At 50.9% G+C, this 15,745-nt stretch overlaps 1 protein-coding gene and 2 long non-coding RNA genes across 3 annotated transcripts in view; 1 reads left to right on the forward strand and 2 right to left on the reverse strand.

Annotated features, from left to right (window-relative positions):
- Positions 1–4,399: 4,399 nt before the first annotated feature.
- On the reverse strand, positions 4,400–6,361 carry LOC116075694. Its single transcript, XR_004112686.1, has 3 exons — positions 6,256–6,361; positions 5,901–6,052; positions 4,400–4,624 (listed from the first exon to the last, which is right to left on the reverse strand). It is a non-coding gene; the product is annotated as an uncharacterized LOC116075694 (long non-coding RNA).
- Lgals1 (galectin 1) lies at positions 5,889–10,446 on the forward strand. The gene is made up of 4 exons (XM_031348933.1): positions 5,889–6,016; positions 7,245–7,324; positions 9,877–10,048; positions 10,243–10,446. Exons 1-4 carry the CDS (start codon positions 6,008–6,010, stop codon positions 10,387–10,389), a joined length of 408 nt encoding a protein of 135 aa, XP_031204793.1. The 5' UTR covers positions 5,889–6,007; the 3' UTR covers positions 10,390–10,446.
- A 391-nt stretch (positions 10,447–10,837) lies between these two features.
- Positions 10,838–15,745, reverse strand: part of LOC116075704 — a 5,527-nt gene continuing 619 nt past the window's right edge. Inside the window, exons 2-3 of the long non-coding RNA XR_004112688.1 lie at positions 12,109–12,323; positions 10,838–11,152 (exon numbers count right to left, since the gene is read on the reverse strand). This is a non-coding gene — a long non-coding RNA (uncharacterized LOC116075704). The remainder of the gene's footprint in view (positions 11,153–12,108; positions 12,324–15,745) is intronic.

A 15,745-nucleotide genomic window follows, 5' to 3' on the forward strand; every position in this document is an offset into this window, starting at 1 on the left:
AAAAAAAAAAAAAAAAAACAAACAAACAAATAACAACAACAAAAGAGTTTTGGCTAAGACTACCTTGAGTCTCAGGAGAGATTTTGGATTCTGGACTTGAAAAATATTGTTAGAACAGTTTGAACTTGGGGCTGGAGAGATGGCTTAGTGATTAAGAGCACTCCAGAGGTCCTGAGTTCAATTCCCAGCAACCACAGGTGGCTCACAACCATCTGTAATGGGATCTGATGCCCTCTTCTGGTGTGCCCGAAGACAGTGACAGTGTATGCATATACATTAAACAAACAAACAAACTGTCTGAACTTTTAGAGATGGACTAAATTCATAAAATTAAATCCATCAATTTTTGAGGTTTGTTTTTTTGTTTGTTTGTTTTTTGGTTTTTCAAGACAGGGTTTCTCTGTGTAGCCATGGCTGTCCTGGAACTCACTCTGTAGACTAGGCTGGCCTTGAACTCAGAAATCTGCCTGCCTCTGCCTCCCAAGTGTTGGGATTAAAGGCATATGCCTCCACTGCCCGGCTAAATCCATCAAATTTAAAGAGATAAACTTGAGACTTTGGGGCTAGAGTTGTGAATTAATGTGAAGTACTTGAGTGTCTTGTGGATTGTGGTGGTCCATCTTCATGAGGACTTAAAAGCACCTCGGAGGGGGCTGGAGAGATGGCTCAGAGGTTAAGAGTTACTCTGCTCTTCCAGGGGTTCTGAGTTCAATTCCTAGCAACCACATGGTAGCTCACAACCATCTGTAATGGGATCCGATGCTCTTTTCTGGTATGTCTGAAGACAGCTACAGTATACTCATATACATAAAATAAATAAATCTTTAAAAAAAAAATTAGGGCTGGCGAGATAGCTCAGTGGGTTAAGAGCACTGACTGCTCTTCCGAAGGTCCAGAGTTCAAATCCCAGCAACCACGTGTTGGCTCACAACCACCCGTAATGAGATCTGATGCCCTCTTCTGGTGCATCCGAAGACAGCTACAGTGTACTTACATATAATAAATAAAAGATCTTTAAAAAAAAAAAATTAAAAAGCACCTTGGAGACACACCTCTGGGGACACTTGTGAGGATGTTTCAGAGAAATCTAACTGATGGTGCAAGTCCTGTCCTGAATGTGGGTAGCACTGTCCCCTGAGGGAAAAGAGGAGAAAGTGAGGTGAATGCCATTTTCCTCCCTCTCTTCCTGAATGCAGACACAATGTAACCACTGCTCTTGCCCCTGCTGCCATGCCTCTCCTGATACAAGAAATCTCGACAGCAAAACCGTGAGCTCAAATAAAGCCTTCCTCCCTTGAGGCTGCTTAGCCAGGTGTTTTGTCAGAGCCATTGGAGATGTAACTAATGCAATAATTTCAAACTAACACTAATGCATATGAAAAGGCTTAGGCCTGAACCAAGGAGGTTGGGGCCTGGGATCAGAAGAGGACAGACTCCAAGTAGAAAACAACTAATGAGAAAGGTGGCTGCCTGGAGAAGTGGGACTGGGGCAGGGCAAGGGGCAGGGGGGGGGGGTCGGGCAGCAAGGAGTTGCAGCGGAGGAGGTCAAAAGCTGCCCTTCTACTCTTCATAAAACAGCTTGCAAAGTCCTGGTCCATGTTGTTCTCCTCAGCCCCAGCTCCCTGTGAGAGCACAGCCAAGTACCCTCCCTCTCTGGTTTCCACATCCTTAAAGTGCATCATAAGATGTGGGGGAGCCGATCAGCCATGGCATCTCTGGGGTCCCTCCCCTGCTCTGACTTCAAGGACTCTGTGTTGGAGCCAGCTTAGTGGGTGCTGTGGATGGTACCCTTGAGCTCCATGGCTCACTGCCAGTGCTGGCTGCAAGCTGTACAGACTGTTAGGGAGGGGTAGGAACTGGAGGGCCAGGAAGGACCTTGCTGGCTGGGACCTGTATGGAGAAGCTAAGCCCAGATCCAAGGGCTGGGCTTCCAAACAGAATTCCACAGGACTCTGCTGGCTACTGCAGGAGCCTGAGGGAGAATCCTCAGGGCCCACCTTTGGCCTTAGGAATCAAGGAAGGACAAAAGCCATTCTACCTCGATACCTGCGATCCTCAACTCACCCTGGAATGGTCGACATGCTGCTACCTTCTAGAATGTGGACATTATTCACAATAACCAAAGCCCAGAGCCACAGCCCCCAACCCCCAAATCCATGCTTGTCTCTCTTCCCCCTCCTGCCTCTGGGATCTGGCCACAGCTGCTGTTCCCTGGGCAGAAGTTCACCAGGTGGGCAGAGACTAAGGAGAGATGATATGCTCAAATGAGATAGGCTTTGAAAGCAAGGCGCCGGGCACTGGGCCTGACAGATAAGTAGGTGCCACCACCAGGAGACCCTGAGCACTTTGGGGTGTGGGGCACGGAAGGGACTTTATCTCTGTCCACCCTGCCTTTAAAACCCATAGTGCCTGTTACAGGGGCTATCGGCATCTGGCCAATCCATACCACAGCTCAGGTGGGAGAGGATCCGGAGAGGGTCTGTCTACCTGACACCAAGGAAGGTAACCTTGAAAGAGGCGACAAGGAGACCATAAAACCCGAGCTGTGCTAGGTATGGTAAACTCACACCTGCTATCCCAGGCAGGACTGCTTCAAATTCCAGGCCAGCCTGGGCTACAGAGTGAGACTGTCTCAAGGTAAAGGTCACCTGTGAAGAGCCATAGGCCTGAGTCCTGCCCTTGGTTACCCTCAGGAAGGAAAGCAAGCAAGACTTCACACATACAGTTGCAAGTGGAGAAAGTGAATAAGCAGAGCTGCAGGCAAACCCAGAATCTCCAGGCCCTGGTCAGGAGACTGATCCTCATACCATGCTCCTCCATGGTTAGCCTGCATAAACCGTACCTCCAGAGAAGTGTCCCCACCTCAGACACTTCCTGGTGCAGGTCTTCTTTCTATTCAGGTCATGACCTGACAGGGACAGCTCCTAAAGCCCCGAGCTCCCAGCTCTTGGGTTTGCCTGGTGATTACCTGCCTCACCTCTGGTCCTCTACCTGGAACTCTGCCTGATGTGTTTGTTCTGTTCCTGATGGGAGAGAAGGGTACACACAGTTGGAATTGTAGAGGGACTAACCAGGGCCCCCCCTGACAGTCCCGCCCAGTAACTGAAGTCTGAGGAGACCTCAAAGGAAAGACTGAAGCTGCTGTGGTTGGTTTCCCTGGTGGTTACTTGAGGGCGGGGCTGGGGACCATGGGGTAGCCCAGCCTCACTCCAGATCTGATGGCCTCTTCCCTGTACCCTACAGGCTCTCCTCCCATCCTGGGTGGGCTTTCCACATCTGGAGGAAGGAGCTAGAGATGAGCCTGGGAGGGAGAGGCTGGGTAGGGCAAGGAGAATTAATTGCTGGCCTGGCCTCCAGATGTGACTCATGATCCCTTCTCTTCACGACTCCAAGATGGCAGCTTCAGAAGGAGAACGGCAACATGGACTCCCTGTTGCCCTGGGCACTGATTCCCCAGTGGGAGCTGAATACCCCTGTAACTAACCAGAGGTTTTAGGATAGGAGAGGGGGCTCTGGCAGCCAACCAATAGAGCTTGGTCTCTACACCAATTAAAGAGATAACTACTTGGTAGAATGCTCACTTAGCACCCGTGAGGGTCTGGTTCAATCCCCAACAAGACAGAGTTGTCTCAGGCCTGAAATCCCAGAACTTGAGAGGCCGGAACAGGAGGATCAGAGGTTTAAGATCATCCTTAGCACAACAAGTTTGAGGCCAGGCTGTACTCTAAGACTCTTGTCTAGCCGGGCAGTGGTGGTGCACCCCTTTAATCACTTGGGAAGCAGAGGCAGGCAGATTTCTGAGTTCGAGGCCAGCCTGGTCTACAGAATGAGTTCCAGGACAGCCAGGCTATACAGAGAAACCCTGTCTCAAAAACCAAAACCAAAACCAAAAAAGACTCTTGTTTAAAAAGAGGCTAAGGGGACAACAGGTAAAACACACAGAAGGATTTATTTGATGTGGCCACAGTCTCAGTAACCCCAAGTTGTTTTGAGGTACTGATGTATGTTGGCTTTTGGAGAGGCAGTTGTTGCTGTTTTCGCTGTTAATTTTTGTTTGTTTGGTTTGGTTTGGTTTTCGAGACAGGGTTTCTCTGTGTAGTCCTGACTATCCTGGAACTTCAGTCTGTAAACCAGGCTGCCCTTGAACTCACAGAGATCTGCCTGTGTCTACATCCTGAATGCTGGGATCAGAGCTGAGTACCACCACTACCTGTGTAGCTGCTCTTTTTTTTTTTGAGCCAGGGTCTCATGTAGCAGATGGTGGCCTTAATCCTCTCTGCCTTAGCTTCCCAAGTACTGGAGTTACAGGCATGAGCCACCATGTATTTCAAGTTTAAATATTGGAAGAATCGGCACAGATAGCAAGAGGTATGCATACCCAAGTAGACTGGCCCTGTAAGATGGCTTAAAGAAGTCGAATTGCTTAAGGGGACATGTGGGTTCTCCTCTGGAGAGGGTCGTTCCTGCTCCCGCAGAGTCACCTCAGGAACACTTGTCCTCGTGTGGGGGAGGGGGAGGGTTGTCCTGCAAGGCTTTGCTCCGCAGGTTTGAGACAGTGACTTATCTTTGTGCCTTTGGCTTGGAAAGGTGATGGTCAGGTCTGGAAGGCTGAGTCAAGCGGAGTCTGAGCCAAAGGAAAGGAGACAGATACAAGACAAAGGCAGAGAGGGCAGGCTCACCCTTTCAATAACCTTCTAGGGCACGGAAGGAGTCCAGGCTTTTTGGCAAGAGCAGCTTTGAAGTGCCTGTTTTATCACAAACCCTCTGCTCTGCTCAGTGAACCTCCCTAAGTCTCATGTCACCCCATGACTATCTGCAGCTCCCCAGGACCCTCTGGTAAAAGAACACTGAAACCTTTTGCCCACAGGTCCTTCATGATCCTTAACTCCCAGTTTTGCCCTACACAGTAAGCAGCTCGTTCCCCAGGCACGGGCTTCTCATCTCCAAGCATTTGCCCTGTTGGAATGCTGGGTCCTTCCAAGCCCCTGCTTCATATGCCGGTCTCTGCCGTGCCCAGCTCATAGTCAAATTCTATCCAAACCATGAATTCTGAGAGCAGGGACTGGGAGGGACTCATCTCCGAGCCCTCTGAGGCCAGCACGGGGCTTGACACATAGTAGGTGCTCAGGGAAAGTGTCTCCTAAATGGATGAGAAGGGACACGTGGGAATGAGACCAAAGGGACAGAGCTGGCACACCCTGGGCTGCCTGGAGACCTGCCTCTCAGGCCCCAGGGGTGTCACAGCCAGGGCACTCAGAACTCTCTGCAGGCCCTGCAGTGGGATGAAGCCCAAGGTATGAGCCAAGGACACCAGCCTCAGGCCTGGCGCCCAGCCCAGGCTTTCTTTAGCCCTAGTGAGCGACACTGAGCTGTAGCCACAGTCCTCTGCTTCCGGGGAAAACCCGGGTGGGGCCTGTGCTTTGTGGTCCTCCTCAGCCCTCTCGCAGAAGCCCACAGCGGGAGTCACAGCGAGAGCTAGCCACACCCTGGCCTGCCAGGCGGCAGCCTCTTAAAGATCCTCGCTCTAATTCTCTGCAGGCGTCTGTCTATACGCACATCCCCCTCCCCCACCAGCTGCGCTGGTCCTAGGGGCTTTCTCCCTGCTGGCCCCAGGCCCCTTCCCGCCAACTCTTGAGCTTAACTCATCCTTAAACTATTTTCCACTGGCTCCCCCAATCTCTGCCACAGCACAAATCTTTTTTTAGTGGGAAGAGGGATGGAGAAGAATAAGAGGCGGTGCCTGGACCCTGAGGGAGGGACTAGGAGGGGGGGGCTCTCCTCTCTGACTGGTCAACTCTGCTCCAAAATTGACTTTATAATCCATTGACTCCACTTCTGGCGGCCCCCATCCCTGTCCTGACATGCAATTGGCTGAACTCCCGGGGAGGGGCGGGACTCACTGGGTCTGGTCCAGTTAAAAAGGTCGGAGCGGGCCTGGGGCCCGTCTCTCGGGTGGAGTCTTCTGACAGCTGGTGGAGCAGGTCGCAGGAATCTCTTCGCTTCAGTCATGGCCTGTGTGAGTGCGGGACCCTCTGTTCCAAGGTCTAGGGGACTGAGCAGAAACAAATGAACATAGGAGAGTAGACAATTGGGGAGTTGCTTCTGGTTCCAGCTGTGCAGCTTTGGACAGGTGTTTTCTCTGGTCCTCAGTTGCTACATCTGTAAAATGGGGGTGGCTGTCATAGCCCCCCCTGAAACCCTTAAGCCTCTCTGGCTTAAGAATGTCCTGGATTTCTCTGAGTTCTGGCAGCATACCTATGTCTTGCAAGGTCCAATACCCTGCCGCTTTGCAGTTTTCTGAGAAGTGGGAGTGGGAAGGGTGTGGCCACCCGGGAAGGGGGAGGCAGGGGGACATTTTGGCCACAGCCATTCACTGTTCCCTCTCCTCCACTCTAGAGTCTCCTGACCCCTCCCCCCCTGCAGCTGTCCCCAGTCACAGGGCCAGGGCTCAGTTGGTCACCCTCTGCTCCAGAAAAGTTAAAAAAAAAAAACCTCCTGAGCCCGAGATTGGCTGCAGGCTGGTCAGTGAAGGCTGGTTGATTCTGGGCGGAGGAAACTGCATGCGTTTGCACACGCAGGCAGGCAAGCCTTCAGGAATAGGGTTCAGATGTCAAAGAAACCCCTTACCCAAATTAACTGCTGGGCACTCACCCAGGCAGGTGCCTAGCAATCCCCAGATAAGTGCTGGGCTCTCTAGCTTGCTAAGTCCACATTGCCACTCTAGGGCTGCCCAGTCCCGCAGAGCCAGACCGCGCCCCTCTCCTCTCCCGCTCCCTCTCCCGTTGGTGTGCCTCTGGGCAGAGAGCCTTGAAGCCAATCCGGGAGGTCCAGGCTGCTTTTTCTCTCTCAGAGAAGCAGGGCCTTGAGCTAGTGGTCGCCTAATCCTGTCTGTCAGCTAAATGAGGATTTAGGAGCTCACACACACTCCATCTCCCCCTCTATCCTAAGTCCAGATCCCCAAGCTGGTTGATAATGGGTGAATCTTCTAGAGTCTGTTCTGTAGGACCTCCACAAGTTTCACATTAACACTCTGCTGGGAATTGGGACTTTCCCCAACTTCAGGGACAATCAAGACTAGAACTTACACCCTATCCTGACCACCCCATTCCACCTCAAGCTTCCCCTGGGGCTGGCTGGTCAAGCTACCCTAGGGTGGGAATGACCTCATCCCCACATCCCAGGTAGCTCAGGCCATGTCCTCCTAACTCCAACCTAAACACAGCTGGGTGCTCTTCTGTACACAGGGTCTGGTCGCCAGCAACCTGAATCTCAAACCTGGGGAATGTCTCAAAGTTCGGGGAGAGGTGTCCCCCGACGCCAAGAGGTGAGATTGGAGAAAGGAATAGAGGTGGCAGGGGGCGGGGTTCGCAGACCTAGGTTGTGATGGGCGTGGCCGGCCAGTACCGCTTCTCCCCAGCCCGCAGAGGGTTAATGGGCAGCTGCAGATGCTGCGTTTTCTGGATGAGTCACTTCCTCGCTGGGTCTAGCTGGGTCTAGTCGACAAGCCGTGGTCTCCCCCTCTCTCCAGCCTCCTTTCTCCGGGCTAGAGTAGTTTCTCTCTCTCTCTCTCTCTCTCTCTCTCTCTCTCTCTCTCTCTCTCTCTCTCTCTCTCTCAAACTTTTTATTGCTTCTTTGCGAATTTCTCATTATACTCCCAATCCTACTCACCTCCCTGTTTCTTCATAGCCACCCTCCACCCTTGCAACCTCTCCCTCAAAAGAAAAGAAAACAAGCAAAATCTCAACATGGAAGCTGTAGTGTGTCTCTGCAGTATACACTCCCTTTTCCTCAAGTATCTTTTTTTTTCTTTTTTTCTTTTCTTTTTTTTTTTTTTTTTTTTTTTTTCTTTTTTTTTGGTTTTTCGAGACAGGGTTTTTCTATGTAGCCCTGACTGTCCTGGAACTCACTCTGTAGACCAAGCTGGCCTCGAACTCAGAGATCCACCTGCCTCTGCCTCCCAAGTGCCGGTATTAAAGGCGTGCACTACCTCTGCCCGGCTTCCCCAAATATCTTTTACTTGCAAATGTTCATTGCAATAAGTCCTTGGTCTGGTTTGTGGGGCTCTGGCTTCTGCTTCTCTATCCATATTGGATCCTCACCAGGACTCCTCTCAGATAATCTGCTATTACTCTGTCCACAGAGATCCTGCAGCTTTGGATATGGAAGCCCTTTCATGCACTCCAAAAGCTCATAGATAGGGTAGGTGTTGGGGTGTGTCAACTCAAAGCCCTGGATCTGGGCCTGAGTGATAGCTGAGTTCAGCTAACTAGCTCTCTGCTTCCCAGCAACCTCACTCAGTGCCAAAGCCAGCAAGGGGCAGGGCCAGCTCTCCTGCCCTCGTTCCCCTGGGGCCAGCTCACCCACCCCTACACCACCACAGTCAGCTTACTGTACTGCCCAGGAGAGGTGCAGGCCCCCCTTTCTCCAGTGCTGCAGCAGGTGAGGGGTGGGGCCAACTCTACCAAGTGTCACAGCCAGTGTGCTTCACAAATCTTTTTTTATTATTATTTTTATTTTTTAATATTAGATTTTTTCTTTATTTACATTTCAAATGTTATCCCCTTTCCTCATTTCCACTCCCAAAACCCCACTACTCCCTCCCCCCTCCCCTTGCTCACCAACCCACCCACTCCTGATTCCCTGTCCTGGCATTCCCCTACACTGGGCATCCAGCCTTGAAGGGCCTCTCCTCTCGTTGCTGTCCCTTAAACTAAAGCAGCAGCTGCCTCAACAACTACTCTGGCTTGCCCCCATCCCCTTCCGCGGGCGGGGGGGGGGTGGTGGTTGGCGGGAGGGAGCGGGAGAGAGGCGATGAGGGAGTGGTCACCCACGTGCCTACTGCCTGCTTTGGGGGAGCAGGGGCGGGGCCTGCAGGGGCTCAATCTTTTTTATTTTTCCAGAGCTTCCCCTCATTCATACCGCCCCACCGCCTGTTTTTTTCAGCAGCCATGTGAGTTTGAACCAGTCATCCATACTCACGAGGCCTCGATTTTTTTTTTCTTTTCTTCTCGGAAGACAGGGTCTCCTTATATAGTCGTGGCTAGCAATGTTAACCAGGCTGGCCTCCAGGGAGATCCACATGCCTCCGGCTCCCCAGAGCTGGGATTAAAAGTGTGCACCTCGATATTCCACACTCCTAAAAGCCTGGGAAATACTAAAGCCAGAGGGAAAGTGGTGGAGTGGAGAGAGCCAGGGGTCGGGTCCATCAAGATGCAGCGGGAAAGTGGTGGAGTGGAGAGAGCCAGGGGTCAGTTCCATCAAGGCGCAGAGGGAAAGTGGTGGAGTGGAGGGAGCCAGGGGTCGGGTCCATCAAGGCTCAGCGGTAAAGTGGTGGAGTGGAGAGAGCCAGGGGTCGGGTCCATCAAGGCGCAGCTGCTGCTCTCGTCTGATGTTAGTTAAGCTCCTGAGCCCGTTTCCCTCTTCTTACCATACCTCCATGGTGAACACCGCTACCAGGCTCCGTGCAACAAACTGTGCTATTATCATTTGCTCTTCTCCACAGTCAGGGAACATCTATGGGGTGTCCTGCTCTGTGCTCGGCACGGGGGACTCAGATACACAAGACAGATAAGACACCATCTGGAGAGTCTCCCCTCTTGACCAAAGGGGTTGACAACTATCGATGTCTGGGTGAGAGCTCCCTTTAGGGCAGCTCCCCACTATACAGACAGGAAAGAGACTGTGGCTCAGAGAGACTCTTCAGGGTCTAGCTCAATTCACATGGTGAGGCCAGAAGTAGAATCCAGGTTTCTGGCCTTCCTGTTGACTGAGTTTCAACATGGTACGTCAATAGCCAGCTGCTGATGTTGCATTTTCTCAGTGAGCGCGGGTCTAGAGCCATCCAACATGGCTTAAAGCCCCCCTGTTACTCCTTAGCTTTGTGCTGAACCTGGGGAAAGACAGCAACAACCTGTGCTTACACTTCAACCCTCGCTTCAATGCCCATGGAGACGCCAACACCATTGTGTGTAACAGCAAGGAAGATGGGACCTGGGGAACTGAACAAAGGGAGCCTGCCTTCCCCTTCCAGCCTGGGAGTGTCACGGAGGTGGGTAGGGTGGGAGCTGGGCAGGGTCCTGGGTGGGCTGGACAACATAGAGACAGAGGCTGGCCGTTCCTGGCTGTGGGATCACCCTTGAGTGGCATCCCTCTCTGAACATAATGGACCTAGCCTATACAGGGCTGTCCCCAGGGCTCTGAGCTGGTCCAGGGCCCAGCTCACTGCCCTTCTCCATCCATCAGGTGTGCATCACCTTTGACCAGGCTGACCTGACCATCAAGCTGCCAGACGGGCATGAGTTCAAGTTCCCCAACCGCCTCAACATGGACGCCATCAACTACATGGCAGCGGATGGTGACTTCAAGATTAAGTGCGTGGCCTTTGAATGAAGCCAGCCAGCCCGATAGCCTTCAATAAAGGCAGCTGCCTCTGCTCCCTGTAACCCAGTCCTTTGTGTGAGAGAGTGTTTGTGTCCATGTGAGGGACCCCGCCCAACCTGGTCCATCTTCACTTCCATTCACTCCTCCATGTGTTCTTGCTCCCAGAGACCTCTCTTCTTATGGTCTCCAGCCCAAAGAGAGCCCAGCATATAGAGGCCTTAGTGACCACAGAGTGTGAACCAGTGTCCCACTGCGACAGGGACAGAACAATGGGAAGTAGACAGATGAACAGCAGGACCTCATTTGTCTTCAAAGAGGCCAGAAACCACTGGGTATGGTGACACATACTTGAAATTTAGGAGGCTAAGACAGGCACATCGGCGTGTGTTCGAGAGCAGTCTGGATAGCCTAGGCTATATGGTGAAGGCAGCTTGGGCTAGCTGTGGACTCCTATACCATTAACTACTTGGGAGACCGAGGCAAGAGGACCACTTAGGGCTGGCTGGGGCAACACAGCATGACCTCATATAGGACAGGAATCTTGAACTAGGTAAGGGGCTACAAGCTGTTGTGTGGCCTTGTGCTTGGTAGCTGGTCTCTCTGAGCCTTAGTTTATCGTTTTATGCATGAGGGATAATACTCAGTTAACATGAGGGTTGTCATGGAGTTAAATGTGATTTTGGTGGAGGACTCCAAGTTCTGCTCTGGGTACATCATGGCCAATGGTATTTGGGTAGCTTCTGGTCTTCGTTACACTACTAACTTTTTATGCCTGCAAACGAGAAGGGAGGAAATGGTCTCTGAGTGACAAAATGGCTCCCCAGCAGCTGAGCACAGAGGAAGCAGGCTTACTCTCCTGGAATCAAAGGGCAGCTAGAGGACTAGGCTAGAAACCGCCAACTGTGTGGCACTGGACAGGCCCCTCCCAACCGAAGGGGATCCAGGATGAGGTCATAGCCCTGTAATGTGGTTGGGGATTCTGAGTGGACCCCTTCAGAGACATGGGGTGAGGAGTGGGGCGGGAAGGCTGATGGGAAGGCGTGGAAGCAAGCTTTCCAGAGGGCGGGTGCTCACAGGGCCGGTGGAGATGGACTGGCCGACCACCACGTGCTTACTCCTGATTTCCAGAAGGACGAGTCTTCCGGATCTTAGCTCGGGTTCTGCCGCCCTGGGATGCCTTTCTTAGCTGAGTCCTGTCTCATCCAGCACAATTAACTGTGGCTCAACAAGACCCATGGGTCATTGTTCATCTGCACTAGTGTCCCTGCTTCCCAGGAAACAGCTGCAGGAACTGAGCCAAGGTCCCGGAAGGCTTCGACCATAAACCTTACTAGGTTCTCTCCAATTCTCAAATCTGGCGCATAATAATACCTTGAGGCTGGGAAGCTGGTGCCTCTGAGAGCAGATCTCATTTTCTAGGACAACCAGCACCCTCCTGGTAGGGTCTCCTGCATTGCCCCCCCCCCCCGCCTCAGTTTCCCCATGAAGACTTTTCATGTTGGTGGGTCCAGGAAAGGGGAGTACCCATGGGAGAAGACCAAAGACAATGGAATGCACAAGCCTTGGGCTCCCATGAAACACACCCCATCACCCTGCTTTTCTGAGGCTCCCAAGGGTAGCTGTGGAGGAGACGCCCTCTGCTGGCCCCAAAGAAAATGGCCCTCAGACTGTCTTCCTGTCTTCACAATCCACCCCCCAGGATTCTCCCCAGAGGAGCAAAGCACTGACCTTGAACAAGGAAGGGATGACCTCACAGAGAGGTTGTAGGGCTCACCACAGGGGTGGGGCTGGGAGATGGCTCAGTGGGTAAGAGCACTTAGTGCCCTTCCAGAGGAGCTGACTGAAGTTCCCAGCACCCACATGGCAGCTCACAGCCATCTACGAACGTTTGTAGCTCCAGTTTCAGATGATCAAACGCTTTCTTCCAACCTCAGGCAAAGCACCTACATACATAAAATAAATTACAAATAAGACAATAATAAAAATAAGAATTGCACAGGTTGCCAGTTTGATGGTGCACTCTTTTAATCCCTCACTCAGCAGACTGGGCTCTGTGAGTTCGAGGCCAGCCTGGTCTACATAGTGAGTTCTAGGACAGCCAGGGATATGTAGGGAGACTCTGTTGCAAAACAAAAAAAAACAAAAAAAAAGGCAGACTGAGCTGGGCTGTGATGGTGCACGCCTTTAATCCCAGCACTTGGGAGGCAGAGACAGGCAGATTTCTGAGTTCGAGGCCAGCCTGGTCTACAGAGTGAGTTCCAGTTCCTGGCTAGGGCTATACAGAGAAACCCTGTCTCGAAAAATCAAAAAAAAAAAAAAAAAAAAAAAAAAAAAAAAAAAAAAAAAGGGAGTCTGGAGAGATGGCTCATCGGGTAAGAGCACTGACTGCTCTTTCAGAGGTCCTGAGTTCAATTCCCAGCAACAACATGGTGACTCAAAACCATCTGTAATGGGATCCAATGCCCTTTTCTGGTGTGTGTGAAGACAACTACAGTGTACTCATATAAATAAAATAAATAAATCTTAAAAGAAAAAAAAAAAGGAAAAGGAAAAACTGGGGGTGGGAGGATGCACAGGCTCCAGCCTCAGCCCAGCAGGCATCCAGTGCAGGACCCACAGAGTGGGGAGGAGTCTGAGAACGGGCTGAAGACAGAAGTGCGGACTCTGATTTACCAAGCCGGACCACAGAACTTCTGTTTAGTCCATAGCCACAGGGAGGAGGGGATAGCCGGTGATAGCCCAGTAGCGGAAGGCAGCTCTCAGCTCTCTAGGCTCCCTCAGAGGCCGCAGTGTGGCCAGGAAAATGCCTCTACCCAGAGGGGAGATGCCAAGGGACACAGGAGGGCTTGCTCTAGGGGAACAGAAGGAACCACTCAGAGACACACGTGTCTAGTAGCTTTTTCTTTAGACAGGGTCTCTAGCCCAGGCTGGGCTCCAATTTCTCTATGTATCAGGATGTCTTTGAACTCCTGATCCTCCTGTCTCCACTTGTTAGGATGACAGGTTGTGCCACCAAGCCCAGTTTGGGGACCCACACTTTAAAGATAACTTCTTCTCAGCATCCAGCATAGAATCTGCAAGTGGGGGACCCACGTGGGAGGAATCTGACATTCATGGGGTGCCATGCCTACATGGAAGTAAGGCTCCTTCCCAAACTCATCACCGCAGCCTGCTTCTGCTTCCTACTTCTCTAAGTAGACACATTAGCTTCTGAGGGAGCGGCCAGGGAGCTGGGAAGGGAGACCAAACACCAAAGATCAGACAATCTAGCTCACATTTTAACACTGGCACAATCCTCCCCACCCCCAACCCCCGCCTCTTGTTTGGTTTTGGTCTATTGAGACAGAGTTTCTCTATGAAGCCCTGGATGTCATGGAATGCACTCTGTAGACCAGGCTGGTCTCAAACTCAGAAATCTACCTGCCTGGAGAGATGGCTCAGCAGTTAAGAGCACTGACTGCTCTTCCGAAGGACCGGAGTTCAAATCTCAGCAACCACATTGTGGCTCTCAACTATCTGTAATGAAATCTGACTCCCTCTCTTGAAGTGTCTTAAGAGAGCTATGGTGTACTTGCAAATAATAAATAAATAAATCTTAAAAAAAGAAGGAAAAAAAAAGTGCTGAGATTAAAGGTGTGTGCCACCACCGCCCAGCCTGGCATGAAATCTTAAGTAACAGCTTGCCTCTCTGTGTGCCAGTACACAGTAGGCATCCAATATGTGTAACTACCTGGCTCTCAGAGCTTATATCTGGAAGAGTCTGTTTTGGGTCTGATTATCCTATCCATCATCATAGACTCCAAGACCCCTCTGTATCCTCCACATTGTTAGAGACATCCTGACCTGAGCTTCTTGCTTCAAAGACCTCACCCCTAGGACCATCATGATAATTGAATCAGAGTCAAAGGCATAGGTCCTGGTGCATCAACCAGTACAGGACCCGATGACCAAATGCACAAAGCCTTGAGAATAGAATAAGTCGGTTATACAATGGGGTCACTAAAGTCCCTGCCTAGTATGTGTGTGTGTGTGTGTGTTAAAGATTTATTTATTCCCAGCACTTTGGAGGCAGAGGCAGGCATATTTCTGAGTTCGAGGCCAGCCTGGTCTACAGAGTGAGTTTCAGGACAGCCAGGGCTATACAGAGACACCCTGTCTCAAAAAAACAAAAAAAGAGAGAGAGAAAAAAAGATTTATTTATAGCCAGTCAGTGGTGGTACATGCCTTTAATCCCAGCACTTCAGAGTCAAAAGCAGGCAGATTTCTGAGTTCAAGGCCAGCTTGGTCTACAGAGTGAGTTCCAGGACAGCCAGGGCTACACAGAGAAACCCTGTCTCAAAAAACCAAAAAACCAAAACCAAAACCACAGAGAATGTTCTTGAAATGGGCATTCTGGGACCCTGCCAAGTGTCCTGAACCCTGAACCCTAGATCTGGATTTCAGCAAGCCTTCAAGTGCATGCCAGAGTTCTAGAGCCACTTTTTTTTTTTTCTTTTTGTTTTTTCAAGTCAGGGTTTCTCTGTATAGGCCTGGCTGTCTTGGAACTCACCCTGTAGACCAGGCTGGCCTCAAAGTCAGAAATCCACCTGCCTCTGCCTCCCAAGTGCTGGGATTAAAGGCATGTGCCACCACCAGGCCTTAGAGCCACCTCTTTAGAACCTCACAAAGTCACTACAGTGATATGTATCTTATAAATAGAGAAGTGAGACAGAAAGAAGAAGGCAACTTGGGGGCTGGAGAGATGACTCAATGGTTAGTAGCGCTTACTTCTCTTGCAGAGAACCAGAGTTTGGTTCCCAGCATCCACATGATCCACAAAATATCTGGAACTCTAGTTGCAGGGGACCTGATACCCTTTTTTGGGCTTGTAGGCACTTCACTCATGCGGTGCACATAAACTCACTCAAGCACAATACTTTTTTAGTCTTATTTATTTATAGTTAGGGTCTCTTTATTATGTAGCTCCGGTTGTCCTGGAGCTTACTAGGTAGACTACTAGGTTGACCTCAATCCAGATGCCTCTGCCTCCCACGTGCTGGGATTAAGGACATATGTCACCTCGCCTAGCCCATAAATTATGATTTAATCTTTAAAAAAAAGAGGCAATTGCTTCTGAGTCACATACTTTGTAAAGGAATACCAGTGTTTGAATCTAGGCAGTTCCCCTCGCTCATGGAAATCACGAAAGAGTTGACGAAAGAGTTAGCCATTTATGACTAACTCTATATTGAGCGCCTGTTTGAGGCAGGACAGATGATGGAATCTGGGAGCCTAGTTCTCACTGAAGCCATTCTGGGAGAAATGTTCGCAAATCCTGAACCAATGCTGAGACAGGATGGGAGGGTCCTTTTTTTTTTTTTTTTTT

This window comes from Mastomys coucha, unplaced genomic scaffold, assembly GCF_008632895.1.
Source record: "Mastomys coucha isolate ucsf_1 unplaced genomic scaffold, UCSF_Mcou_1 pScaffold11, whole genome shotgun sequence".
NCBI lineage: Eukaryota > Metazoa > Chordata > Mammalia > Rodentia > Muridae > Mastomys > Mastomys coucha.